The following is a 26,828-nucleotide window of genomic DNA, read 5'->3' on the forward strand; positions in this document are numbered from 1 at the left end:
AATCCCAGACATCTCTTTAACCTCTTCACCTCTGCCAGTTTCACAGTTTCCTCTTCGCTAGCACAGAGGTTGTGTTCTGATTTCTGGATGCCTACGCGCTGTTCATTTCCCTCCGCATGCTTAGCAGGGAAAGTATGCAATTTACTTGGAATACGCTGCAACGTCATCATCCACAGGCAACTCTCCTAGATTAGGGATGCTAAGGTGGTGAGCGATGACTGAAAGGTAAACTTCCTTTTCCAATTTCAATGAAGTGATTTATCTATATATAGGCAGTTGACTCGTGGGCAGCGCTCCGACACATGGTGCGGTTGCACTTTGAGCGCCCCGAGTTCGTTGTCGTTCACGACCCCCACCCCAACCCCCCCACCCCACCCTTCCACTTCGCTTCCTTTTCACTCTATGCAGTACTATCCGAATAAAGGTGAAAAACACTTGTTCCCTATAAATCTGAGCATATACTCCCCCTACAATTTGGAATCTCCCTTATGTAAAATGCACTGTGAAGATCACTACAGTAGGCAGTATCAGGCGATTAGAACTTATCCAGAGATTATCTTGCTGACGTAACGTTGACAAGTACCAGAAACAAAGCTGCATTCTTTATTCAGTCTAGCCTTTAATCCTTTGCTTCTCCCACCTTGTCCACTTGCCATGAAAAAAGACCTGTCATGCACTTGGCAGAGGTTACGGTGTTTCATTACCCACGTCTAGTTCCTCCCTCAGCATTCCGCTGTAATTATGAGACACTACAGGCTCTTCTGTGGCTCCAAAACACCCGGCAGAGACGAGAAGAGAAACAAGGGACGGAGAGGGCAAGAGAGCAGAGAGCATATCTATTTCTGCCTTGTGTGATGTCATCTGAAAGGGTGCCGACCACTTTTGTAGCTTTGCTTTTTCTCTCTCTCTCTCTGCCCTACCCTGACAAGAGGAGGAGGGCTGCTGTCAGAGCAGAAGCACACTAAGAAGTTAAGTCAAATGTGACACGGAGACAGAAGGGGAGAATTAAAAGAGGGTCAAACGGCTACCAATCAGCATGAGCCGGCCACCGCACAAATGGAGCTGTGGCAGATGTTGGCTGAATAATGTGAAGGGGGCGGGGCTTTGAGTCCTGTGCCAGGAGGGTGTCTGTCATTGCCGGTTGGACCACAAGAGAGGCAGGAGCGGCTTTTTGTTTCTCCTGGAGCTTATGGCTTTGTTTTCCCAGATTTGAGGATTTGTATCAGGATATGCCCCCATTATGTATACGGGATACCTCTGTGTGGATAACTGTAAGGGAGATCTCAGGAAACTCTAAAATTCCAGGCACTTTCTGGACTGCTTGACGTCTGCGATGGAGTTATAAAGAACTAAGGAAACAAGCAACAATGACAAGTTGTGACAATGGGGAGAAATGGAAACCGGCAGGATTGTCATTTTGGAAAAGGATGTTTAAGAGGAAGAAGTGATGTATTAGAGAAATACCAAAAGTTTATTTTTTAAATATATATATATATATATATATATGTGTATATATATATTTTTTTTCATTAACTTTATTTTCACCAATCTTTATTAAAGTAATTTAAAGAAATTCATAGTATTTTTTGGTGGTATTCTATTTTTTTTTTTTTGTGTTAAATTGTATATTCATAACAAAAGTCTATATTTTACTCTTACTGCTGTATTTATTTACCTTTTCATTGGGGGTAAAGTGTATGCCTAGTGACTTGCAAAAGTAAAGACTCCCTTTTGGCCAAGTCTCTTTCATGTCTGTTAGGGATTGTTGCACTGAAAACCTTTACCTCATTGTTGTGCGTCATTTGTAAGTTATTGTCATAATGGGGAAACCTCTGAGTAGACCAGACTGTCTGCGGCAGAACCCTTCTTGTGTGGGCAAAGGAGAGGAGGAGGACCTCAACATCGATGACTGTTACGTTCCCCAGAGGTCCATTTATGACACCGTGCGTCTGAACGAGCAGATCGACTCGGGCTCAAAGGGCAGTCTGGCCTCAAGGCACTTTGTTGGGACTTTGCCATATAGCCATCGCACACTGGACATAAACGCACTCTGTGGGAACGGCGTCTTGGCCTCCTCCAGTGCCTTTGAGCTCCGCAGCAGGGAGGCGGTGCGTTTGGATGAGCGGGTTGTGTTCGACGGCTTGAAGCTTAATGGGGATATTATCCGGGGTGCAGACACCATGCTGTGTAAACCCAGAGCAGTGGGAGAGAAAAGGGAGCCGCCTCAGCACCGGCGCTCCTGGCGGACCTTCGCTCCCGCAAACCTCAGTGAGTTCGGCAGCTCCAGCGGAATGCTATGCGATGATGGATCGGGCCAACGTGGATTGGGTCGAGTTGGAAGAGGACGCAGTATGACGAACTCTCTCACCTCAGAAGGCGACTCGGGCCTGTGCAGTCCCACTGTGGAAAGAGAACAACAAAACCCACGATCCCAGAGGAGAACCGGGCCTGGTACAAGAAGCCTTTCTTCTGCTGAGGGAGTGCATGTATCTGGGGACCTGAAGCCAGGGCATTCCCTCAGCTCCGGTCAGGAAGACTTCCCCTTTTCCCCAAAGAAAGACCGGTTACCAACTCTGCTGTACTACACAGATGCATCAACGCTTGGAAGCCAACAATGTAACAATACAATCAACTCAGACCTCAGTGTGGGTCAGAACGCTGTTTCTAATCATGATTGTCCAGATATAAATGTCAGGACGCTGGCAGAGTCGAGCAGTAAAACACATATGTCCACAACATTTTCAGGATATGAGGAATTACCCACAGCTGAACTTCTTGAAGACACTTGTTCACAGGATGACTGTGAGCTTCTCAGTGTTGTGGTGACAGAACCAAAGAGCCTGCAGAATTGTTCTGCACATTGCCTGCAGAATATAGAACAATATGCAACTAAGGATGAAAAGAGTTATGAATACGAGCAAAGAGCTACAGACTCCAAAATGGCTGATTTGGAGGATTTCTTGTTGTTAGTTGAAAGGGAGGCAGGTTTCACCAATGGAATAAAACACATGGAGGATGAAGACATAGAGAGTCTATTAACATCCATAGCTGAATGTTCACAGATGGACCTTGTGGCCTTGCCTTCCACCCAGGTACTCCAAAATAGCTGGTTAATGCTGATTGTTTGATTAGCGTTTCCTGGGAGGGAAACGCTTGGCCTTTATCAGATTAGGAGAAAGCTGAATTGGGTTTATCGTTATTTGCTTGTCAGTGACTCAGATGTTGTGATAGTGCACAGCTGGTTATAACTGAGTAGAAGCCTCTCACAACAACCAGTTGACTGGTGCTGGAGCACATAGTGCCCATTTTAGTGGAAGAACATCACCTTATAAGGAGGCTGGCTAAAACATATCTAGTTACCTTGCTGAAAAGACCAGCGTAACTGGCCATTAACTTATGTTTTGTATGCTGGTTCCCAAAATGTGATTGTAGTAGTTCATGTTCACATTCATGTAGTCTCTTTTTGTTTCAATGTTAAAATCTCCTAAGGAGTTTTAAAAGAAACATCAAAGATAAATTAGATTTTTAACATAGAACCACAACTGAGAACACTATATATTGCTTAAGTGTTACTTCAAATATTGGACTTTTATTAATGATTGAAGATTTATTGAACTTCATAATATTCAAGCAATCATTAATGCAAGTCCAATCTTTGAAGTGTTTCACGATTCATTGAACTTCATAATATTCAAGCAAACACTGAATAGCTTACAGATTTTCATTGGTTTTTTGTGTTCTCACAAGACCAGCGTAATTGGCCACTATCTTATGTTTTGGAGGCTGGTTCCCAAATTGGGATTGTAGTAGTAGTTTATGTATGCTATCCACATTCATGTAGTCTCTTTTGTTTCAATGTTTATAACTCCTAAGGAGTTTCAATCTGAAACACTAAAAACCTTACAGTTTTTTCATTGGTTTTTAGTGTTCTTCAATATTTATCATTTACAGGTTTTCCAGAAAGACGTCATTGAGTCGCTGCAGAGCCAATTGCATGAGTTGAACACTCTGGGCCATTCACTGATCCAGAACGCCGGCAAAGGCACCAGCACCAAAAGCCTTGATCATGATCTAGAAGAGGTCAACACCAGATGGAACACCCTCAACAAAAAAGTAAGACCCTCTCTTCAGCTAGTTTCACAAAATGTTTACATTTCAATTGAAGAGGTACAATAAAATCATGTATGAATTGTTCAATTTCTTTATCCACTGCACTCTGGATTGCTCATAATCTTTTGATAGCAATCATAATGTTTGCCAGTGTTGGTGAGTAACTAAGGAGTACTGATGCCACTACCTTAGCTGTAATCTTCAGTACTTTGAGAATAGACCATTTCAAGGATGTAAACAATAACAAATGTGCTGGAATGCTACTGCACATGTCTGATTAATACATTTAATTTCCCACCGAAGTTTTGAATGCGCTCGACAACTAACCGGACGTCCAACAAACAAAGACGACGCTTCCTTAAGCCGACAAATAGCCGTTGAAATGGTCTATAGTCGAGTGTAGCCTTTCCAGTATCCATGGTTTAGAACAAGTAGCGATAGTGTTAGATGCTACACCAACAAATTTAGTCATTTGTAGCATGCCAAGCTACAGTTTTAAGGTTGTTTCCTCAGCATTGCTGTGTGTGTGATCTTCACAGGTTGCGGAGCGATCTGCACAGCTTCATGAAGCCCTGCTCGAATGTGGCAGGTTCCAGGATGCTCTGGAGTCTCTTCTCAGCTGGCTCACGGACACAGAGGAGCTGGTGGCCAATCAGAAGCCTCCATCAGCAGAATTCAAAGTGGTTAAAGCACAGATACAAGAGCAGAAGGTATGACGTCAGAAATGCTTAGACCTTATCTTAATGAGAATCAGTTTGCTGATGTGAAATCTGTCTTTTGGTTTTACAGTACATATGCTGATATCAGTTTATTTTTCCTAATGGCTCTGTCTAGCTCCTGCAGAGACTGCTGGATGACCGAAGAGCTACAGTGGAGCTGATTAAGACGGAGGGACGGAAGATGACGGATTTAGCTGACACTGTTGATAAGGAGAAGATTGCGAGAGAGATTGAATGTCTGGGGCAAAGGTGGGATGCCCTACTTAAGAAAGCGGAGAACAGGTAAATCTATTAACACATCTTAAATTCTGGAAATAAAGTGCCCATAGTTGGCAAGTCGAATAGGCATTGGCTAAAATAATGTTTTGTTTTGTAGATTCCCTTAAGTACTAAAAATAAAATGTCAGTGTTTCTACAACAAATGTCATGTTTAATTTTGTAGCACTTTATTTTCCAGTCCTGTTCCCCATGTACATACTATGTACTTATTATAGTTATTACAATACCTGGGTAATAACTAGGTACTAACCCTGAACCTACCCCTAAACATAACTTTAACCCATGTAGTTACCTTATAATACCCAGTACTTTCTTAGGTAAGGACGCCGTATGTAAGTGCACGTACTTTAAAATAAAGTGCAACCTTTAATTTAATGTGTTGCTTTGCACTTCTTTGTAATTATTTGTGAAATTTACTAGCAATTTCTCTCATTAATAATTTATATCGTTATGTGTTTACCAGCATTTTACAATGGTTTTGAATGAGTTTAAACTTTGGTAGACAAATCTTAAGTTACAGCTTCTAAATAAGAATCAGTTCTCATTTTCCAGCTGTACTTATAAGGTATAATCACAATCACTACTTTTTTCGTGGGTAAAGGACTGTGTATGTACAGTATAATCAAATCCAGTCGTGTCCAGCAATAAAACTAACTGCAGCGTTCTTGGCAGACACAAGCAGCTGGAGAATATATTGGTGGTGGCACAGCAATTCCATGAGACCCTTGAGCCTTTGACGGAGTGGTTGACAGCTACCGAAAAAAGACTAGCCAACTCAGAGCCCATCGGCACCCAGACGACCAAGTTAGAGGAGCAAATCTCTCAGCATAAGGTACAGGACCGTCTGTAGCGACAGCATAGTCCCGTGACCATTATCAGTTTGTTTTCCATTATGTTTTACTTTATCCATTCCCTGCATTTATGTTCTTCTCGCTTATGTTCTCATTTGATCCATTCTTTTTTTTGTTATTATGGTTTCCGCTCCTTGGTTATGTGACATCCATGGTAAACAGGCCTTAGAGGAGGAGGTTTTGGGCCGTGGTAAGGTCTTGTACCAGGCCATGAGTCTGGGCCAATCTCTTCGGGCGGTGGGCTGTGTGGATGACAAGGAGCTGGTTCAGGCAAAACTGGACAGCATGAACAGCAGATATATGGAGCTGCAGGAGCATTGCCGTCAGAAGGCCGAGTTACTGCGACAGGCCCTGGCTAATGCACAGCTCTTTGGGGAGGACGAAGTGTCCCTAATGACCTGGCTCGATGAGGTGCACTGCAAACTGAGCGAAGTCTCGATCCAAGACTACACGATGGCCGTGCTCGTGAAACAGCACGCTGAGCAGCTGGTACTTCACAAGCTCCTCCTCTTAAGGCTTCCTTCCCTTGTTTTCATCATTTCATTTCTCTGTCTTCTCAGATTTTAGATCGCTTTGTTAGAAAATTCTGGTGACTGATATATGTTTCAATGTCCAGGCTCTTCATGAGGACATTGAGTTGAGGAAACAAAATATTGAACAGGCCATCCTAAATGGGTTAGAACTGCTGAAACAGTCCACAGGTGAGATTGAAGAAGAAAACACAGTGTCAATATTTGGAAGGTTTTCTGTTTGATGGGAAGCTTTTGATGCTCTGAAACTGTGAATCATGTGTGTGTTCACTCTCATTCAGGCGATGAGGTTGTTGTCATCCAAGGTAAACTGGATGGAATAAAGACGAGGTATTCAGAGATCAACACAATGAGCAACAATGTTTCAAAGACTCTGGACAAAGCCCTGTCTCTTGCCACAAAGCTGCAAAACACCCACGAGGAGCTGGACTCCTGGCTGGAGAAGGTTGAGTCTGAGCTGGCTTCATTTAAAGCTGAAGAACCGGTCGGAGAACAGCTCACTGGCTTGCAAGAGAGGCAGAAAGTAAGTGATGGTGCTGCAGATGCATTTTAACGTTTAGGAAAGAGAATTTACAAAAGTGTTTATGCTAGGCACCTCGAATACCAAACAAACTGAGTCTATTAAAGGGCTGTTTACAACACCGGTTTCAAATAAAAATGGGGAAAAAATGATTAGCCGTTCATTTACACGACAACTGCGTTTTTGGGGCCTGAAAATACAAACTTTTAAAAACGGGTTTCAAAGTGCAAGTTTTTACTGTAATCGTCTAACGATTTGCATACGATAAACGATTTGTGAAAACAGTGACGTCATTCGCATGTGTATTACATGTTATAGGCACATGGTGTTTCACTGGCCTGGCATGAATAATACAGTGTTTTAGTTGTTTTCGCGGATTTCGTACATTGTTTTTAGTACATCATTAATGATGTAATGATGTAACTGTCGTGTAAATGTACCATAAGTCTCCCCCTTATTGGTTTCCTTCATAGACTCAGAAGAGATCTCAATAATATCTCAAACTGTGCTCAGACTAAATGGTATGGTCTATGATGTCCTTTATTAGATGGCTTTGAATAAAACATAACAGAGAATTAAAATCCAATATAACTCAAATAAAGAGCTTGCAAAGATTGGCTGATGGTGATATAATTATGATGTTTGATAAAAAAATGCTGAATAAAATCTGTTACACTTAGTTTTAAGGTGTCATTGTGACAGTGAAATGACTGTCTATAGGTTTAGGGTTAGTTGCTTATAAGTATGCATAATTTACTGTTATTACTCTAGTAAGTACAGGTAACCTGTATAACAAGGACACTGTAATATAAAGTGACACCAAAAAAACTATTTCACACAGTAAAAACCAAAAGAAACATCTACATAATATTTACAGAAAAATACTTGAAAATGAAAAATGTTTTAGTTTTTTTTAAAGTATAGTCAGAATTGGTGGATATATCAGTCTGTCCTTTATTTGTCCCATTCAGACACTGCTGAAGGAGGTTAAGGACCAGAAGCCACTGGTGGACTCTCTGAATGAAGTGACCAGCGCTCTGCTGGAACTGGTTCCCTGGCGAGCGAGAGAAGGGTTAGACAGGATGGTCACAGATTACAACGAGCGCTACCGATCGGCCAGCGATGCCATTACACAACACGTGGACCAGACTGGAGCTGCCATCTTAAAATCCCAGCAGGTACGGTGGCTCTTAGCTGCTCGAGGAAATAACACCACCCTTCTATTAGGAGGATTCACAATGAAGTTTGTTGAAAGGCCCAAACAATGAAGCGCCTGTGATTGCTGCCAAGGGTGATCGGACTCATTGTGGTGTTAATTCTCAATGCTTAATAGTCGTCCATACTTTATTTATTCTTTTGAGTCGCCTTGATGGTATTTACATAATATACTAATGGAGTGTCACCCAGATTGATTACATTTGCATCACATTAGTGTGTTTATATGGTTTATTACTGATTAGTTTATGCATAGCTGACTCGCCTGGGTTTTTCAAATAATCAGCAAAGTAAAATACTACTACTAATAATATAGAATTCATTTAAAATTATTATTGATAAATATATTATTAATGTGGGTTATCTGGCTTTTATAAAGGGGAATGTTATGCATTTTAGTGACCATTTGAGTCCAATTATAATATCAGTCACTGTTTGTTGAACCAAAAGCTGTCTTGATGTCTGAAGCTGACACTTAAACATACTGTTTTTAGACTTATATAAACAAATGACCTGATTGGCTAATCTCTTTCCTTGTAAAACAAGTAACAACCTGTCTTCATTTGCTGAATATTCACGGTGTTGTTATGTAAATGTGGGGATCATGTTAATGAGCTCATGTGAATTTCTGAATGGCCTGATTTTGCAGCTTTGTTTCCAGTAATGCTCAGGGTTGACTGGAGAAGAAGCTGTGCATTATGAACATATGAATATGTATGCATAGTACATCAAACTCAATTAATCTCGATTTAATTGAATATCAATGTTAATTAAATGTATGCATTGTGTTAGAAGCGCATGGAAATATGATATGGACAGTCACATATCACTGTTTTCTTGTTTTTCCTCTGATGTGCAGTTCGACCAGGCGGCCGCCACTGAGCTGGAGTGGCTGTCGAAGGCAGAGAAGAAGTTGTCCTGTCTTGGAGACGTCAGGCTTGAACCGGAGCAGACCGCAGCTCAGCTACAGGCTCAGAAGGTCAGTCGGACGTTTGCGTGGTCGTCTCTAACACATACTGTACGTTATAATCAGGGCTTGACATTGACTTTTTTGCTCACCAGCCACTGTGGCCTGTGGTTTTCCAAAGTTACCAGCCACTCAGCATTTTCACTGGCCACGATTTTGACATCAAGACCATTGGGGAAAACTGCCATATGGATATTTTTAGTATTAATTTGGCTGCTGTCACTTTAAGAGCTAACGCACCAACTCATTATACTGTTACACATGCGTTTTCTTTCTCCACTGTTTACATTCACTTAAAACATTACAGACTGTGTTTATGTGAATACTCACCAAGACCAGCAATTTGACATTGTTTTGTGTCTATTTGACTATTTAAGCGTAATAAGCAGCGAAAAAGAACTCAATTTAGTACTGAGAGACATCTTTATGTGCTGCACTTTGGGTTTGAGCTCAAAATCTGTGGGAATTTGTACAATTATGCGCAATCCCATGCTGAAATTCAAGCCCTGTAACACCAACAATATTCATCCGGAGCAAATGAAATGAGTGAGTGAGTGGAGGCGGGTTTGTGTGTAACTTGCTGTCGGAGAGATGAGAGAGAGAAAGAGACGCTGGTCTCGTGTGTCTATTCTGAGGAAAATGAGTATTGGAACGTTTCAGATCTTTCAGTTTCGATATGCATCAAAAAATCTATATTTTTGACAACACTGCATTTCACTTAGGTTATTATTTAAGATGCCCTTTTAAAAGACTACAATTGAAAAAAGTATATAAAATTGTATATAAAATTATAATAAAATTCAACCCGCCAAAGTGTCTAGTATCAGTGACTGCGTTACACACCACTGCTGAAACACACACACATTTGGCAGGTTGATGGGTGTTAATGTCAAGCCCTGGTAATAAAGCCCACATTGTCTTTCTCCTCCAGAGCTTCTCCATGGACATTATGAGACATAAAGATGCTGTGGATGACATTGTAAAGACCGGCGAGGCCATTATGAACAGCAAAGATGAAGCAGAGAAGCAGGTGTTGAGGGTAAATAAAAGAACATGTATAAAGAAATGAAGCCTAAGCTGTGTCCAGTCCAGGTGAAATCACTGTGGTCTCGTACAGGTGAAGCTCCAGGTGTTGTCGGAGAAATACAGTGTGGTCAGTCAGCTGAACTCGGAGCGCTGTCTGCAGCTGGAAAGAGCTCATTCTCTGGCCTGCCAGTTCTGGGAGACGCACGATGAGCTCTGGCCATGGCTTCAGGAGACCAGAACTACCTTCACTCAGCTGTCCCAGCCGGCCATCGAGTACGAAGCCCTCCGACAGCAACAAGAGGAGCTGAGGGTGAGGCTAACAGCCATTACACACGTGCACTAGATCATTCCTCTTATTAATGAAGCACACACCTTCAGTTGATGGATGCTACTCATCATCGGTCTGAAATAAAATCATTTGGTTGCATTTTATTTTGATAGACTTTAGACAAGTAATGTTGCACCTACATGTCAACTTACTCTCATTAGAGTTGTTAGTGGTTAGGGTTAGTAAAATAAGTTGACGTACTTGCAACGTTACTATTAATGTGAACTAATAACTATACATTTTATTTGTTTTTACTGCTGCTGAAGTTTAGCATTGTGCTTACAGCTGATTGGTTTGTGTTAAATAACATTATCTACGTTTACATGCACCCACATATTATTCCCATTATAATCAGACTCAAAAAAGCCTTCAGTAAATATCTCAATCTATCCTAATGAATTTTGATCGGATAGAAAAGGCCTGAAATAATCTGATCGACAGCAAAAAATCAAGCAAGCAACAATTGAATATGACTATTTTCTTAATCAGATTCACAAGTACTATAGCTTGCCCAGATGCGCAGTGCTGTAATGCGAATGATTACATATGCTTTACATCATATGAACCTGCATACGTTTATTAATGTCTCATGTCTTGTGAACTGGTCAGTGGAGGACACAACAGAGACAGTGCTCTTTGTGACATAAATGTTAGCTTTCTTTTTAGAGAATGACAATTATACTCACAGTAGCTCTGTTGGCATTATTGCAGTGGCTGTCTCCGGTTCTGAACGTGTCGAGTGGATTTTGGTTCAGAATACGTGTAATGCAGATATATGAATATATGAATCAGATTGCAACCTGTAGCGTTCATTTAAACAGAACTTTCAGATGTTGAAATCAGAAATGAGTGCATGTGAACATACCTAATGTGAGGTGATGAGGTCATTCTTCCAGTGTAGAGATGTTGAAAAAATTTATATATATACTGTGCAGTTGCTGGCATTTTATCAAAGCAATATGCAATTCGAGACTGTGATTTTACCATGGTTTACAGTTTGCCTTGTGCTTAACTCACAAAATCACTGTAATGCAGCGCCTTGGATGGCTTAGTGCTTTACTAGAGTGGTTAAGAGGATAAAGCATTATGTACATCCGTGTCCTGACATGTCCTGAAATGTTGTCTAATTGTATTTGATCTTTAACAGTTTTTTGATGATAATGTTATAAACAATCCACTGCATTGTATTCTGATGATATTCAACTTTCCACCTTCAGCAAATGAGGGAGCTGATAGCAGAGCACAAGCCACACATTGACAAGATGAATAAAACTGGACCTCAGCTGGTGGAGTTGAGTCCCGCAGAAGCCACGGCCATCAGAGAGAAGTACGAGACGACCGACACACTGTACGGTCAGCTGAAAGTGGACGTCAAGATCAGAGCCGCGGTCCTGGACGAGGCCATCTCCAAGTCCACTCAGGTACGGGTTCACTTTATTCTCTCCTTTTCAAGCATTCACATTTGTTTTTAGTTAAATTTAACAGCATTTTGTTTTAAATATAAATCTTTTGTAAGATTATGAATATCTTTAACTTTTGATCAATTTAATGCATACTTGCTGAATAAAAGTTTTTTTTTTAAAACCGTACTTACCCCAAACTTTTGAATAGTGGTGCATCATGGTTTATAAAAAAAATATTAAGTAGCAAAAATGTTTCTTGAGTGGCAAATCATCATATTAGAATGATTTCCGAAGGATCATGTGTGTCACTGTAATGATGCTGAAAATTCAGCTTTGATCACAGGAATAAATTAAATTTTACTATATATTCACATAGAAAACAGTCATTTTATTAAATAAATACTGCCTTCAGCATAAAGAGGCTTCCTTCAAAAACATAAAAAGCCTAATTATTCTTATAACTTTTGAGCGGTAGCATCATACTACCAACATGCTAATCATGATAGCATCATTCTAACAACATAATAATCATAGTAAATCATGCTAGAATGTGGTAAATCTTAGTAAATAAAAAAAAAAAAAAGTGTATTGTGATTGTCAAAACATTTTAGTAACTAAACTGAATTGTATTAGGTTTAGTGACAACGTTACAATGTTTACATGGTTCAATTTCTGGTAAGCTACGTTTTTTTATTATTTCAATTAAATTAAATTATTGTGATTTGATTTAATATTGACTTATTTGGATAAATATTAGGTAGGCTACACAAGATAGACATACATTTTTCTCAAGAAAAAAACAACTCAGCTAATGCTGTAAACATACAGAGAGCCCTATCAGCTGGCAGTATTATTTAAGGTTAAAAATAACACAAATTAAATATAATGCGTTTTTTTGTATTATAATAACAACTTTATTTAATGATATAAGTAAAAATATAATAAATATGCAATATAGTACACATATTTAGCAAAATACTCTTTTTCTAGCCAACGTGCTATAGCGAGCCTATATTATGGTCATTAAATGGCTTTCCTGAGGTAAATGTTATGTGACATAATTGTTCTCCAGCTGTTTTGTTGACCCCTTTGTTTGATTGATTGGTTGATATCATGTATGAGGAATATACATTTCAGTAAGTTGTACTGTATCTTTCAACAGTGTTCATTCGTGTTTAAAGTTATTTACTATCAGCTAGAGATGATCGGTTCACGTGCGCTAGTGATCTGTCGCGTCACATTTACAAGCGCCAAAACGGTATTTATTGTCTGAATTTCGAAATAAAAGTGACAGAATCTGAGAGCTGTTTTTTTTATATCATAACTAACCTGCTTTGTCTAGTCTGTTGGTCTCCGTGTCCTCTTTGCTTCGCGATTTTTCTGTGCGTGAGAAAAGTGTCAATTGCGTTAGTCTCACGGTGAATGCGTGAGAGTTGGCAGCTATGTATCATGCTTTCACAACAATTGCTTAGTTAGCCCATTGGCGAGTTTTGCCGCTGCAAGCACCACTCACATTTTCTTCAGGAAATGTACATTGTAGTTATTATTATTTTCTTTTTTTATTATTATTCCGCCAAAAGTTTGACGCGCTACTCCTCCCGCAGCTTTTGTCACAGACCCACGAATGAGGCATCAAATTGTGCGGATTATTGAGGAATAAAAGGAATTATTTTATTCCTTCAAAAACATAAAAAAGCCTAATTATTCCAAACTTCTGAGCAGTAGTGTAAGTATGAGTCTGCTCTCCACAGTTCCATGATAAGATCGAGCCGATGCTGGAGTCTCTGGAGCGCATCTCTGAACGCCTGCGCCAGCCTCCGTCCATCTCTGTGGAGGTGGAGAAGATCCGAGAGCAGATCTCCGAGAACAGAGCAGTGACTGTAGACCTGGAGAAGCTTCAGCCCTCGTACGAGACCCTCAAAGAGCGAGGAGAGGAGATGATCGCGCGCTCGGAAGGAGCGGACAAGGACCTCTCCGCCAAAGGTAACTATATGCTGGGGCTGGAGCTATTTTCAAGATGTTTTTATTTTTATATTTTTCTTTTAAAATTTAGTTTAAGTTTTAGTAATTGTGTTGTTTTTGTCATTTTGTTCATTTCAATATGTCTATAGTTTTTATACATTTTTAGGTAACACTTTATTTTACAGTGTCCTTGTTACATATGTTACATGTACTTAGTAATAGTAATAACAGTAAATTATGCATAATTACATGCAACTAACCCTCAGCCCAACCCTAAACCTATAGTAAGTACATGTAGTTGCTTAATATTACACAGTACTTAAATATATAATTACACTGTAACAATGACACCTTAAAATAAAGTGTAACCCATTTTTATATCAGTGAATGCACTGAATCCTTGACCGAAGTAGTAGCTTTTAAGAAGCGTTTTTCCGACGGTGCATTCTAGGGCCGGGTTGATGAAATGATTTCCTTGTTTTTATTTGATACTGATATGGATCTCAAGATAAGTCTTTTAGTCGGTACTGATTTCTGGACATGCGTAAACAAATCTTCACTAAACATTTGTAGCGCGACTGCCATCCAATAAGCTTTGTTACTTTTGAAATTAAACAGTCTCAACTTTCTATTATTTTTTTATGAAATTTAACAATAAATGTTGTTTTGATGTTTTAAATGAATAAACTCAAACATAAAAGTTAGTTAATTTGCATTTGCCAAAAAATTACAAGAAAACATGCACCACATTACATATTCATTATATTTTTACCTAACCTGTTAGTGATGTCTTCATTATTTCATTTATGAAAAAAAGTTATACCAGCCATCGTTTAAATGTTTATATTAACAAAAAATGGAAATAAAAGATTAATTTCGGTGCATCACTAAAATTTCTGAAATTAAATCAAATTTGTAATATTAGTCAAATTTAATTTTCAGCCCAGAATTTTCTTTTCGGTGCTTCACTAATTTTAGTACGTAAAGTTAAACTGAATTAAAATGCTTAAATAATATTTTTAATGTTTATTTTGTTTCAGTTAACTTTTATGTTTAGTAACAATGTTTTTTTTAATGATTTTAGTTAACTATAATAACCCATTATGAAGGCATTGTGCCAGAACGCGTGTGGTTTTGGACATGCTGATGCCTCTCTTCTGTGGTTTCATCTGAAGCTGTTCAAGATAAGCTGGACCAGATGGTGTTCCTGTGGAATGACATCCAAGCTCTCCTGGAGGAAAGAGAGGCCAAGCTCCTGGATGTCATGGACTTAGCGGAGAAGTTCTGGTGCGATCACTGCGCGCTCATCGTCACCATCAAGGACTCGCATGATCTTCTGAGAGAGCTGGAGGAGCCTGGAGTGGACCCTTCAGTGGTCAAGCAGCAGCAGGAGTCTGTGGAGGTCTGGAGGATTCACATCAGAGGCTGATTTAGAGGCTCACATTCATTCAACAGCTTCACACTCGTTGTTTTACTCCACAGAGCTTCAGAGAGGAGATAGACGGGCTGCAGGAGGAGCTGAACGTGGTCCAGAATCTGGGGGCCGAGCTCATGACCGCGTGTGGAGAGCCTGATAAACCAGTGATCAAGAAGAGCATAGATGAGGTAATGATGCATTGGAGAACAATTGCTTAGGAAAGTAGAGGTCTGTGCGGGATTGACAAGATTTAATCCCGTTAAAGGCACGTTTTGTCCCGTTGCTGCCCGCAGAAGCCTATAGGAAGAGGTCTATGCTGAATTCTTTACGCTTTATTTTTATATAACGTTTCAGAACAAAGACAAACGGTAACAAACAGTCAACACAGCTTCATGGGTATTTACATGGAAATTGTTTCAAAATGTAACAACAAAAAAAAAGTACGGCTAGTACAAGATATCCTTGAGTAAAAAAAAAAGTCACGAGGTTATCATGTAAACATATATACATACACACGCTTATAGAAACACACACATACATGGACATACATACAAACAAATATTCTCATGTCCATAGCCATACTTTCATGCAGCTTGAAGTAATATTCTCTCATGGTGGTTACATGTGTGATAGAAATATTAATATGCATACATTTTTTCTCTCTTCTCTCTGTTTTGATATACGTGTCGTCCATTTCCCCAGTGTCAGTCATTCCATTTTATACATTTCTGTGGAGTTCTGTTTGGGGGAAGATGTTGGAGCATTAACGCTAAGAAATCGCTTTTTTTTTGCTGTTGCTAGTAGTCTCCTCAGTAAATATTTATTCCTGTTTTTAACTGAATCTGGTATATTACCAATATATAGAATATAACCTGTGTCCCCAATCTCACTCTCTAAGATTTCCTCTATACTTGAGTGTATTTTACACAGATTTTTCAGTCCCGGTCCGGTTAGATTCTGTCTCGTTCCGGGCGTCTATTGGCTATTTTTTCCATTTTTCCACACACACACACACACACACACACACACACACACACACACACACACACACACACACACACACACACACACACACACACACACACACACACACACACACACACACACACACACGATGCTTCAGATCTCTAGTTACAGACTTCTGCGTGCTGTTATTATTAGATAATTATATTTTGCAGGAGGACACGAGTCATTTCTTTCTCCCGCTTCCCGCGCACATTTCAGTGTCTTCCCTGCGGGATTGCAGACCTCTTTACCAAAGTATTCACAGTCTCTGCCAAAACACCAGAGTTAATTGTTACTATTGTAAAATCATAATGCATTTATGTAAGCTTTCAGAATCTTTATTTATTTATATTAGCTAAGAATAAGTTATCAAGAGTTTATTATAGTAAAAACTGTAGTAACAATGTTTTTTAAATGATGGTTACCATGGTAGATACAGTATTTGTAAGCATTCCTTTTGCATGTTTTAAAAGTGTTTTTGGTAACACTTTACAATAAGGTTCATTAGTTACCATTAGTTAACTACATCAGTTAGCATGAACTAAGAATGAACTGCACTTATACAGCAATTATTAATCTCAGTTAATGTTAATTTCAACAAAGGTTGTATTTGTTAACATTAGTTAATGCACTGTGAACTACAGTAACATGAACAAACAATGAACAGCTGGAGTTTTATTAAAAAATGAGGAACTTCAGCAAGTCTATCCAGCATTAAATGTGTAAGCAGGGTTAGGCTTAAGGTTAACCCTAATTAGGTTTATTATAAAAATAATCAAATATTATATTATATATTATATTATTATAAAAATAATAAAGAGTGAACAAACATTAGTCTCTCTGTGACACTCCACTCACTAAAACGTGAGACATGTTCTTCACTTTTTTTTGGTGGAGTTTATCAATGAATAGATCAGATCATACTAACGATGGTTCGTTTGTGAAGTGAATGTCGGTGGTGTGACTGGAGGGCTGATGAGTCAGAGTTGGCGTCACACTGTCTGACCACATCTCGTTCGGCCCACAGGTGAACTCCGCTTGGGAAACACTGAACAAGACATGGAAGGAGCGAGTCGAGACTCTCGAGGAAGCCATGCAGGCTGCGGTTCAGTTCCAGGACAGTCTCCAGGTTAATATCACACACACACACACACACACATCTGTCGGAAACTTCTTGAGTCAGCACTGTCTGATCGCCTGTCATGCTGAATATGCTCTTAAAGGAAAATCAAATATTACATGAATGGGTCACACTTTATTACAGTGTAATTACATAAATAAATATTGACTAATTTCATGTACTTTTACTATAGCGTGAGGGTTTGGTTTACAGTTAATTGCTTATAATTATGCATAATTAACTGTTATTTCTATAGTGACCACATGTAACTACGTCACCTTACAATAAAGGGTAACACTTTATTTTACAGTGTCCTTGTTACATATGTTACATGTTAATAACACTTACCATAGTAATAACAGTACATTATGCATAATTACTTGCAACTAACCCTCAACCAAACCCTAACCCTACCCTAACCCTATAGTAAGTACATGTAGTTCATTAATATTACTCAGTACTTAAATATATAATTACACTGTAACAATTACACCTTAAAATAAAGTGTAACCTATGAAAGGGAAAAATATGTTTATATTTATAAAAAAAAATTTAAGCCGTCAACTCATTAGCTCAAATTGAATACTTTTTTTAAATTTTTTTATCAGCCTTAAAAGTGAAACTAATGGGCATTTGGAAAGGAAATATACTTAATTGTCATGGAAAATTCAGAATGCAAAAAATGACTTTCTCATAACCATGATGACCCAGTGCTTTTTGTCACTGGCATATTGTATCCAGATCAAGAACTTTACCACTGTAATCATGTTAAAGGGGCTGTATGTGGAACTCAGAAACTGTTATTAGTGACACCGGTGGCCGTTACATGAACTGCAGACAGAGACGTCCTGCTCAAACTCGTGCACACACAACACACAAGAGACCGAACGAGATTCAAGGCCTGATATACAGTACAGCAGCTACTCAGAGCTGTCATTCTCCGCTTAGAGGTAAAAAGAAGTCGGAAATACCTTTGCAGCGATATAACATCCAGACGCTGCTGAAAGTGACGTTTAGATGAATATGTAAATATGTGCTCCGCTTTCCTCTCGATAACAACATAAACACACAACAAAACTGACAGCGGTGAGGAAACATCAGTTCATCAATCCTCTGATCATAGAGATGTGGATATGTTTACAGCAGCTCTATCATATCCACAGATGAGGTGATTAACAGTTATGATAGTTTGAATATAACGTATATTTGAGACTATAGACTATATAGATCTGGCAATGTGAGACTATAGTTTGAATTAAACCCTTTTCTTTGCATGACACTTTGACATTACAGTACAGAATAGTTCTCTCGGCATTATCCTGAACATGAGCGTTCGTTTCATGTGTCATTGAGCGGAAGAGAGGCTTTCGGGAGCTCAGAAACATCTTTGAATTTTCCCAGTGAAACCGACCCGAGTCCTTCATATAATAATCAGTCTTGAGGCTTTCAAAGTCCTGTTATAAGCTGTTCACACATTGGCAATACAAGCGATTAATACATGAAAGTTATTTACAGAAAGCCCTTTTAAGCGAATGATTAGTTCAAGTGCTGATTAATTGATGTTTAATCTCTTATAAAGGGATCAAGGTGAATATTAACCAGTGGTAATATTGGTTTAGGTGTGACTTTTGTTCATTTTCTCTGTCATCTGAGCCACATTTGTATTGGGGCTACGAGTGAAACTCGACTCGATGTAAAGCTTGTGACAATAGTTTCCCCTCCTCTGCAGAACATGTTTGACTCTGTGGATATTATGGAGAGCAAACTGGACTCGATGTCGCCGGTGGGCACAGACCTGGAGACTGTGAAACAGCAGATCGAGGAGCTGAAGGTACTGATGTAGTGTTTGTGTGTGGGACGTTTCCTCATACCCATGACACGTTGCTTTATGTTAGTCATAGTGCATCCAGATCAAAGTTTAGAGCTAATTATCTCCAGTCCCTTTCATTTTTGATTGTTTGATGAATATAATGGAGCTGCCAGACCACACGGCAGCTGTGTTTACACAGACATTACTGTGGGTTTAAGCCTGCACAATTGAAAATGTTTAACCATTAATGTTTTTTAAATGGTTTACAGGTGAACCAACATGCTTTTAGTCCAAGATTTAATTTGTATGCAGTTCCTACGAATTTACTAGACGGTTCACAGTAGCCTGGCAGTGTTATTGTAGATTGTAGGACAGAAATCAAAAACACGCCATCATGTATTGTGTGTGTGAAGGAGTTCAAAGGTGACGCATACCAGCTTCAGATCGAGATGGAGAGACTGAACCATCAGGCCGGGCTCCTGCTGAAGAAGGTGTTTGAGGAAACCGACCGAACGTCTATCCTGGAGCCGATGAATGAGCTGAAAATGCTCTGGGAAAACCTGGATAAAAAGATCATCAACAGACAGGTCAGACACTGAGAAGGGTCCAAAGCTCAGTCAATGTGAATGCTGTTCGCAACCCGAACTGTGTCTGTTAATGTGATGCATCTCAGCATTCAACAGGATATAAAAAAAGGAACAGATTTTATCCATTGGGAATAGATTGGATTGTAATTCTGAAAGCAAATCGGCCTGTTGCATTTATTGATTAATCGTCTGATCATGGTTATTTAATCTAATCGCAATTATTTGAGATAACTGCAATAATTATGAAGTTTAAATCAATCACATTCTCCCTTTCACATAAAAGAAATTTAAGCATTTAATAAAGTCATCAAATGCATGAGTAGAAAAGAATAAAGAGGGAGTAAAGAAAAAAAAGGTCTTCCTTTATAGGAATGGTATTATATTATATTAAATTATATTATATTATTATATTATATAAACATCAATTTGTACAGCATTGAAGTGAATCATATGGGATTATTTTATTATAATTTGTATTACTGTATTATATAGGATTCCACATAAAACAAAAAATAATTTTATCGAAATTGAGAATGTTAGTATTAATCTTGCACTGTAAGTGACATGAATAGAACAGAATCAATAATCACAATTTTTTTGTATGACAATTAACAGTCAGCACACAATCCATGGCGGCAGGCCTGTTCATGTCGACTAAAACTAGTATTTTTGAATATATAGTTGCATGTTTTCTTGTAATATTAAAGACATTGCACAGCAACATTGAAACACATTTTCCGTAATGTTACATATTTTCAAATGTTGACTGTTTTCAAAGAGATTTGGAGTATTAAACATGCAGTCCAGCCCCAGATTCACGCCACTGGTTGTGCCGATGCTGTGATGTTCCAGTACACGTTCATGATGTCTGTTGTGTGTCCTGATCTCTCGTAGCACAAGCTGGAGGGAGCGCTGTTGGCTCTCGGTCAGTTCCAGCACGCTCTGGATGAACTTCTGGCTTGGCTCACTCATACTGAAGATCTGCTCAGTGAACAGAAGAAGACCTGTGGCGACCCCAAAGCCATCGAGATCGAGCTCGCGAAGCACCACGTATGTCCCAGCCAAAACAAGCCCACCAATGCTGCACTTTTCGAAACGGCATAATCATTTGTTAACTAACAAGCATTCGTCACTTCAATGAGCTCATTGTTTCTGCATTCAATTGTTACATTGTTTTAAATTAACTGTGATTTTGTATATGTACATTTCTGAAATACATAACTTATCTCTGATAACAGATCACTGTAAACTGTAATGTGGACTGCTTTGAAATGATGTGTATTGTGAAAAGCGCTATACAAATAAATGTGAGTTGAATAATGCGGTCAGAACCACTGATGTCTCACGATTGGTGGTGTGTTCGCGTTCTCTAGGTGTTGCAGAACGATGTGCTGGCCCATAAGACCACGGTGGAGGCTGTGAACAAGGCGGGCAGGGAGCTCGTGGACTCCAGCGCTGGAGAGGAGGCCAGTGGTCTTCAGATCAAGCTGGAGAACCTCAACCAGCGCTGGAAGACGGTCCTGGAGAAGACTGAGCAGAGATGGCAGCTTCTGGACAGTGCTTTACTGCAGGTCAGGAGAGAATACCAGCCAGACGGAGGCCTGGAAACCCTCTGCAATCTCACAGCGCTTCCTAAAATGGAGATATGATTGATGTTCTCAACATGAGGCCAAAAATGTCCTCTCTTAATCTTAAAGAATGTGAAAGAGAAGCAGTAAAGAGTTCGATGTCCACATGCTCTCACTCAGAGAGTTTGCTTTAATGTGTGAACGCCTGAATGTCGAATTACTTGAGGTTACGAATTCAAATTTAGGAACAATTACAAAGAACATAAAGTTCCTAATTTTTACTTAAATGTCCAGATGAATTCTTCACATGTGCAATTAATAATGACTAAACGGCAACTAAGTTTGTTTTGTTTTAATTGGTGCTGTCAATCGATAAATTTAAAAAAATATATTTTTCTGTAATGTTAGGTGCGATTACTAGCGATTAATTAAAGTTTTTAATATGTTTTTATATTGTAATAATTTTGCATTTAATCTCCAAATGAATGTAGAAACAACATAAAGACAGTAAGCCTATATTTTAAATATTTGTTTAATGGCATCTTTATTTAACTGTGCTTGCGAGGATTCTCGACAAAACAGGCATTTTGGCATAATTGTGTGTGTTTTTGTCTTAAGCTGTGTGTGTCACAGACAGGAGATTCACAGACGTGTGTGCTGGTACCACATTGCGTTCTCTTTTATGTCTTAACACGCGTGAAATGCATGAATAAGAGTGTGATCATACAGTATAATGTAACGCTTGCCAAAGACGGAAAAAAACAGATGCTGCATTAATTGCTTTAAATATTATTTTAACACGTCAAATTGAAAAAATTCATTGCATGCGTTAACACGTTAATTTTGACAGCCCTAGTTTTAATAAATTGCTAAAAACTTTTTTGGTTACAATTTATATTGTTGCACACCTGCTCCATATATTTCATCCCAAAACATTGTTAAAAAAACTCTTTTTCTCCAGACACCATTGTTCTTGTTTCAGAATTCCTACAAACGGGCCGTTTTTAAGGCTAATAATCTGCGCTCATTAATCAAGCCCGTGTTCTTCGGGTCGCGGTAATGAATGTGTGAACTCTATTGTTGTGACGCCGGCTGATCTGCTTTCTAGGCTCAAGGTTTCCATGGTGAGATTGAAGACATGCAGCAGTGGCTGAAAGTCACGGAGCGTCAGCTGTTAGCATCAAAAGCCCTGGGAGGATTACCAGACACGGCCCGAGAGCAGCTCAACACCCATCTGGTATGAGTTTAACACCACAGCAGATCTGCACACACATGGAAAGCGCTGAACAGATAACGGACTCAATGTTTGTTTTAGAATTAATAGATTTATGCATTTGTTTTTGAAAACAGTTTGCTATTAGAGAATGTTTATCATAAAAGCCTTGTTTAGAGGAATCATTTTATCATCATTTGCTCATGCTCATGACAATACAAACCAACATGATTTTTTTCTTAATACAGCATGACAAATCTCTATTTTCCATGCAAAATAGAGGCATATAGTGACCAGAATTGAGCTCTAACAATAACAAAAGCAATATATGAATATTGAAATATAGAGTGTGAGTTTTATGAAGTACATTTAATGATTCTTTTTGGAGCTGGACTGGTCTATGATTTCTTTGTATGGAAAGAGCAGCTAGGAGATTCTGTAAAATCTCCAAAATCTAGTTTTGTGTTGCATAGAAGAAAAAAGTCTTAATTAGTTTTAATCTAACATGGGGATGAAAAACACAACGACGTTCAGATTTTCTTTGGCTTTATTTAATTGTATGAAAGTGCAACTACATTTTTTTTTTTTTTTTTTTTTTTTTTTAAGGGGATTTATAGATTTTTCACACTCATTTCTGCTGATATATAAAGAATATTTCTTTGAATAGTAAACATATGTCAAGTTGTCTGTGAACACGATGTCTCTGTGTGTGTGTAGGAGCTCTGCAGTTCATTGGAAGTGAAGGAGGAAATATACAAGCAACTTCTTCAGCGAGGGCAGCAGATTCTGGCCTTGACCCCTGAGGGTCAAGACAGCACCACTGAACTGGACCTACGCAACCTGCAGGACAAGTGGGAATGTGTTCAGGCCAAAGTGATGGAGAGGAAGGTGAGAACAGTCTGATGTACTCACTGTACTCTGTGTTCTTCCTGTCAGCTTGACTCATCTTCATCTTCATCAGTGGGCTGTTGGTTTAAAGTATAGCTGTGAGATCAGATCAGTGAGCTGTTGTGCTTTGATGTGTTTTCACTTGAGCGCACGCCCAAAGTGAGTTATAAATCAGTACAGAACAAAGTCGAGTTGTCTGTGGTCTAAAAAAAAGTTGCAGAGGTGGAATAAGCGAATAGTGGAGCCAAAAACTAAAATTCTGTCATCATTTGCTCACCCTTGTCGTCGTTCCAAACCTGTATGATTTGTTTTTTTTCCTACACAAAAGTATTAAAGAATATTCACTCTTGTCCATACAATAAAGGCATATGTTATAAAAACACCATTAACACAGCTTTAAAAAAGTAAGGCACAGTAAAAATAAGACTTGTGTTATATTATAACATATAGGTGAGTAAATGCTAAATAATATAGCATGGGTGAGTAAGTGATGAGCACATGTTCAGTTTTTGGATGTACTATTTCTCAAAGTTCAAAATTAGCATATATTCAATGGAAAACAAAAGACTTCTAAAATATCCAAATCAGATCTGGCCGTTCACGGACTGATTAATGTAAATTTGATTTGGGTCATTTTTCTGTGTTGAATCTGGGGATTGGCAAAGACATCTGTTTACAACAGGAATTTGACCACACAAGTTCTTGTCATCTGTAACATAGTGAAGTCATCCTTTAAAGTTTGCAGCTTTCACAAAAATACCTCCTGACATGTGATGCTAACCAGACATCACATTACACGCGGTGAGTCACATGCTGTTGGTGTTGATGAGATCATTGCAGTTCCTGTCTCATATCCTCCTCTGCCTATCAGTGACACGAGGATAATAGAGGGAAATGCTCCAGTAGTTAACATCATATTTCACAAAATTTCAAGAGGTATCTTGCCATATCTTGTTGCTAACTTGCCTTAGTAAGCATTGCTAAGGGTTGTTTTTCAAACACATTTCCCACAGTCCTCCGCCCTCATCCTCTATTGTCAAACCGGTCTATTCTCTGCAATAAGCCTAACAAGGGTTATTGTCAGGCCGCTTAAACAAACACTATTGCTTTGAAAGTGCTCAAGGAGGTCAACCTACGAATGACTTATAGTTCTCCCTGTACATTAAACTGAGATAAAAGGCTTTGTATAATGTTGTTTCAGGCTCTACTAGAACAGGTTTTCCTGCTTGAATGTTGATTATTTTCCTCATATTCTCCATTGTTGCAGCTCCTCTCTTCCCAGTCTGTCAGTAACGCTCTGTTTACTTCCTGTCTCTATGAAGCCCCTCCTTCTGAAAAGCACACTGTGCTCTGATTGGTCGGCTGGAGCAGTGTGTTGTGATTGGTTGAGCGCTTCGAGTGTGTTTGGGAAATGTCCCGCCCCTTACCATAACCGCCAGTTTAACACACTACTAACTAACTCAACCAGGCCCCGCCCCTTTATTCTGTGTATGAATTATTATAATGAGGAATACTGTGACGTGTTCGTTCCCGGAAGAAACTCAAGGCTACAATAGAGGCGTTTCAGGAGTTCAGAAACACTGACACTGATATAGAGAAGAACTGGAGCTTTATCATGATCAAACAGCAACACTACACACTAAACACAGATGAACATGGAAAAAAGCACAATAGTTCCTCTTTAATGTGTGTGTGTGTGTGTGTGTGTTCGATTGCCCATAGGTGAAACTGGAGGAAGCTCTGGCGATGGCCACAGACTTCCATAACTCACTGCAGGATTTCATCAACTGGCTGACCCAGGCCGAACAGACGCTCACTATGATATCTCCTGCCTCTCTCATCCTCGAGACCATCATGTTCCAGATAGACGAGCATAAGGTCAGTGCTCTCTGACATGATATAACACTTGATGTCAATAAACCTTATCTATTTTCTAAATGCATGTTATCGACCATGCATGCGTTTCATTTAAAGGTGCTGTATGTAACTTTTTCACTCTACTAAAGCATAAAAATACCATAATATGTTTGCAGTTTGCAATATGTTATATTGAGGAAACATGCTAAGTTCACATACTCGTTTCTCTGAAAAACACTTCTACAGCCAGTTATTTTACTTTGAATTGTGCGTTACCAGGCTGAAATGTTTGCTATTGTTTTGGTCTGTGATACTGCACATTGCCAATTTTCATTGTCCATTGCGCTCGTTCCTATTGTGTGTGCTCAAACTGGCAACCCGTGTGAGCGTCGAGTCTGAGGAGCAGGTGGCGGGAGACACGACTGAATTGGACTGCAGTACCTATTTCGACCACTAGTTGTCATTCTTACAGACTGCACCCTTAAAAAATGTTTTGACCTTGTGATTTTAAATAGAAATTTTGTAACTGGATCTTCTAGTGTAATGACAGACTTCTCTTCTCTTTGATGACGAATGCAGGCCTCTATAATGATTTAGGGCCCGTTTACACAAAACCATTTTCAACTACAAATTATTTACACGACAACTGTATTTTGGGGGCCTTAAAACAAAATCTTTTGAAAACAGGTTTCAAAGTGCAATGTGCATTTGTGGAAACGGTGACGTAATGTGTTTTACGTGTTTAGTCTATAAGCTCATAGTGTTTCTTTACAAAGTGACATCGCCAACTACTGGCTTGACAGCAGAATACAGCGATTTTACTCATTTTCGCAGATCCGTGTGAATCTCGTCTATAGGCAGAAAACACGAAGGAGTACATCATTGTCGTGTAATCATACCCTTGGTGTGCTTAAACTCCGCCCATGCAGACTCACGCTCATCTGCATACACTGTTGAGTGCCACACCCACATCTCAACATCCAATCAACAACCGGTGCACAGAACCCAGTCCCCACCTTACATTTTTTTTCTTTTTGGATAATCCGTAAAACAGATGTACGTCATAATATAGAAAAGATCTGTCACTTCTGTTTCATTGTGACTTATGAGCCATGTTATTGCAGTTGACAGAAATATGTCCATAATTATGTTTCCTAAAATGGATCTGCTGGATTTCTGCAGGTGTTTGTGATTGAGGTGAACTCTCATCGGGATCAAATCATCGAGCTGGATAAGACAGGAACACACCTGAAGTACTTCAGTCAGAAACAAGATGTGGTGTTGATCAAGAACCTCCTGCTGAGCGTTCAGGGCCGCTGGGAGAAGGTGGTTCAGCGCTCGGTGGAGAGAGGACGCCAGCTGGACGACGCCAGGAAACGTGCCAAACAGGTGCGAGAATGCTCCCGTGTGCTAGCACTCATTTAAAGAGCATGCAGTCACTGTAATAAAGGGT

The 26,828-nt window shown here is 39.3% G+C and overlaps 1 protein-coding gene across 1 annotated transcript in view; it reads left to right on the forward strand.

Annotated features, from left to right (window-relative positions):
• dst (dystonin) overlaps positions 1 to 26,828 on the forward strand; it is a 201,468-nt gene that overhangs the window by 149,168 nt on the left and 25,472 nt on the right. The window contains exons 61-84 of the mRNA XM_084093588.1: positions 3,952 to 4,113; positions 4,650 to 4,820; positions 4,945 to 5,111; positions 5,781 to 5,940; positions 6,122 to 6,448; positions 6,576 to 6,660; positions 6,771 to 7,012; positions 7,981 to 8,187; positions 9,084 to 9,203; positions 10,123 to 10,230; positions 10,309 to 10,527; positions 11,763 to 11,966; positions 13,700 to 13,931; positions 15,086 to 15,312; positions 15,393 to 15,515; positions 17,360 to 17,461; positions 19,182 to 19,283; positions 19,676 to 19,849; positions 20,744 to 20,899; positions 21,223 to 21,420; positions 22,526 to 22,654; positions 23,348 to 23,518; positions 25,241 to 25,396; positions 26,558 to 26,764. Of these exons, the coding sequence (XP_083949714.1) occupies positions 3,952 to 4,113; positions 4,650 to 4,820; positions 4,945 to 5,111; positions 5,781 to 5,940; positions 6,122 to 6,448; positions 6,576 to 6,660; positions 6,771 to 7,012; positions 7,981 to 8,187; positions 9,084 to 9,203; positions 10,123 to 10,230; positions 10,309 to 10,527; positions 11,763 to 11,966; positions 13,700 to 13,931; positions 15,086 to 15,312; positions 15,393 to 15,515; positions 17,360 to 17,461; positions 19,182 to 19,283; positions 19,676 to 19,849; positions 20,744 to 20,899; positions 21,223 to 21,420; positions 22,526 to 22,654; positions 23,348 to 23,518; positions 25,241 to 25,396; positions 26,558 to 26,764 (4,149 nt within the window). The remainder of the gene's footprint in view (positions 1 to 3,951; positions 4,114 to 4,649; positions 4,821 to 4,944; positions 5,112 to 5,780; positions 5,941 to 6,121; positions 6,449 to 6,575; positions 6,661 to 6,770; positions 7,013 to 7,980; positions 8,188 to 9,083; positions 9,204 to 10,122; positions 10,231 to 10,308; positions 10,528 to 11,762; positions 11,967 to 13,699; positions 13,932 to 15,085; positions 15,313 to 15,392; positions 15,516 to 17,359; positions 17,462 to 19,181; positions 19,284 to 19,675; positions 19,850 to 20,743; positions 20,900 to 21,222; positions 21,421 to 22,525; positions 22,655 to 23,347; positions 23,519 to 25,240; positions 25,397 to 26,557; positions 26,765 to 26,828) is intronic.

The sequence above is a fragment of the Abramis brama genome (genome assembly GCF_963993115.1).
Source record: "Abramis brama genome assembly, chromosome: 19".
NCBI classification, from domain to species: Eukaryota; Metazoa; Chordata; class Actinopteri; order Cypriniformes; family Leuciscidae; genus Abramis; species Abramis brama.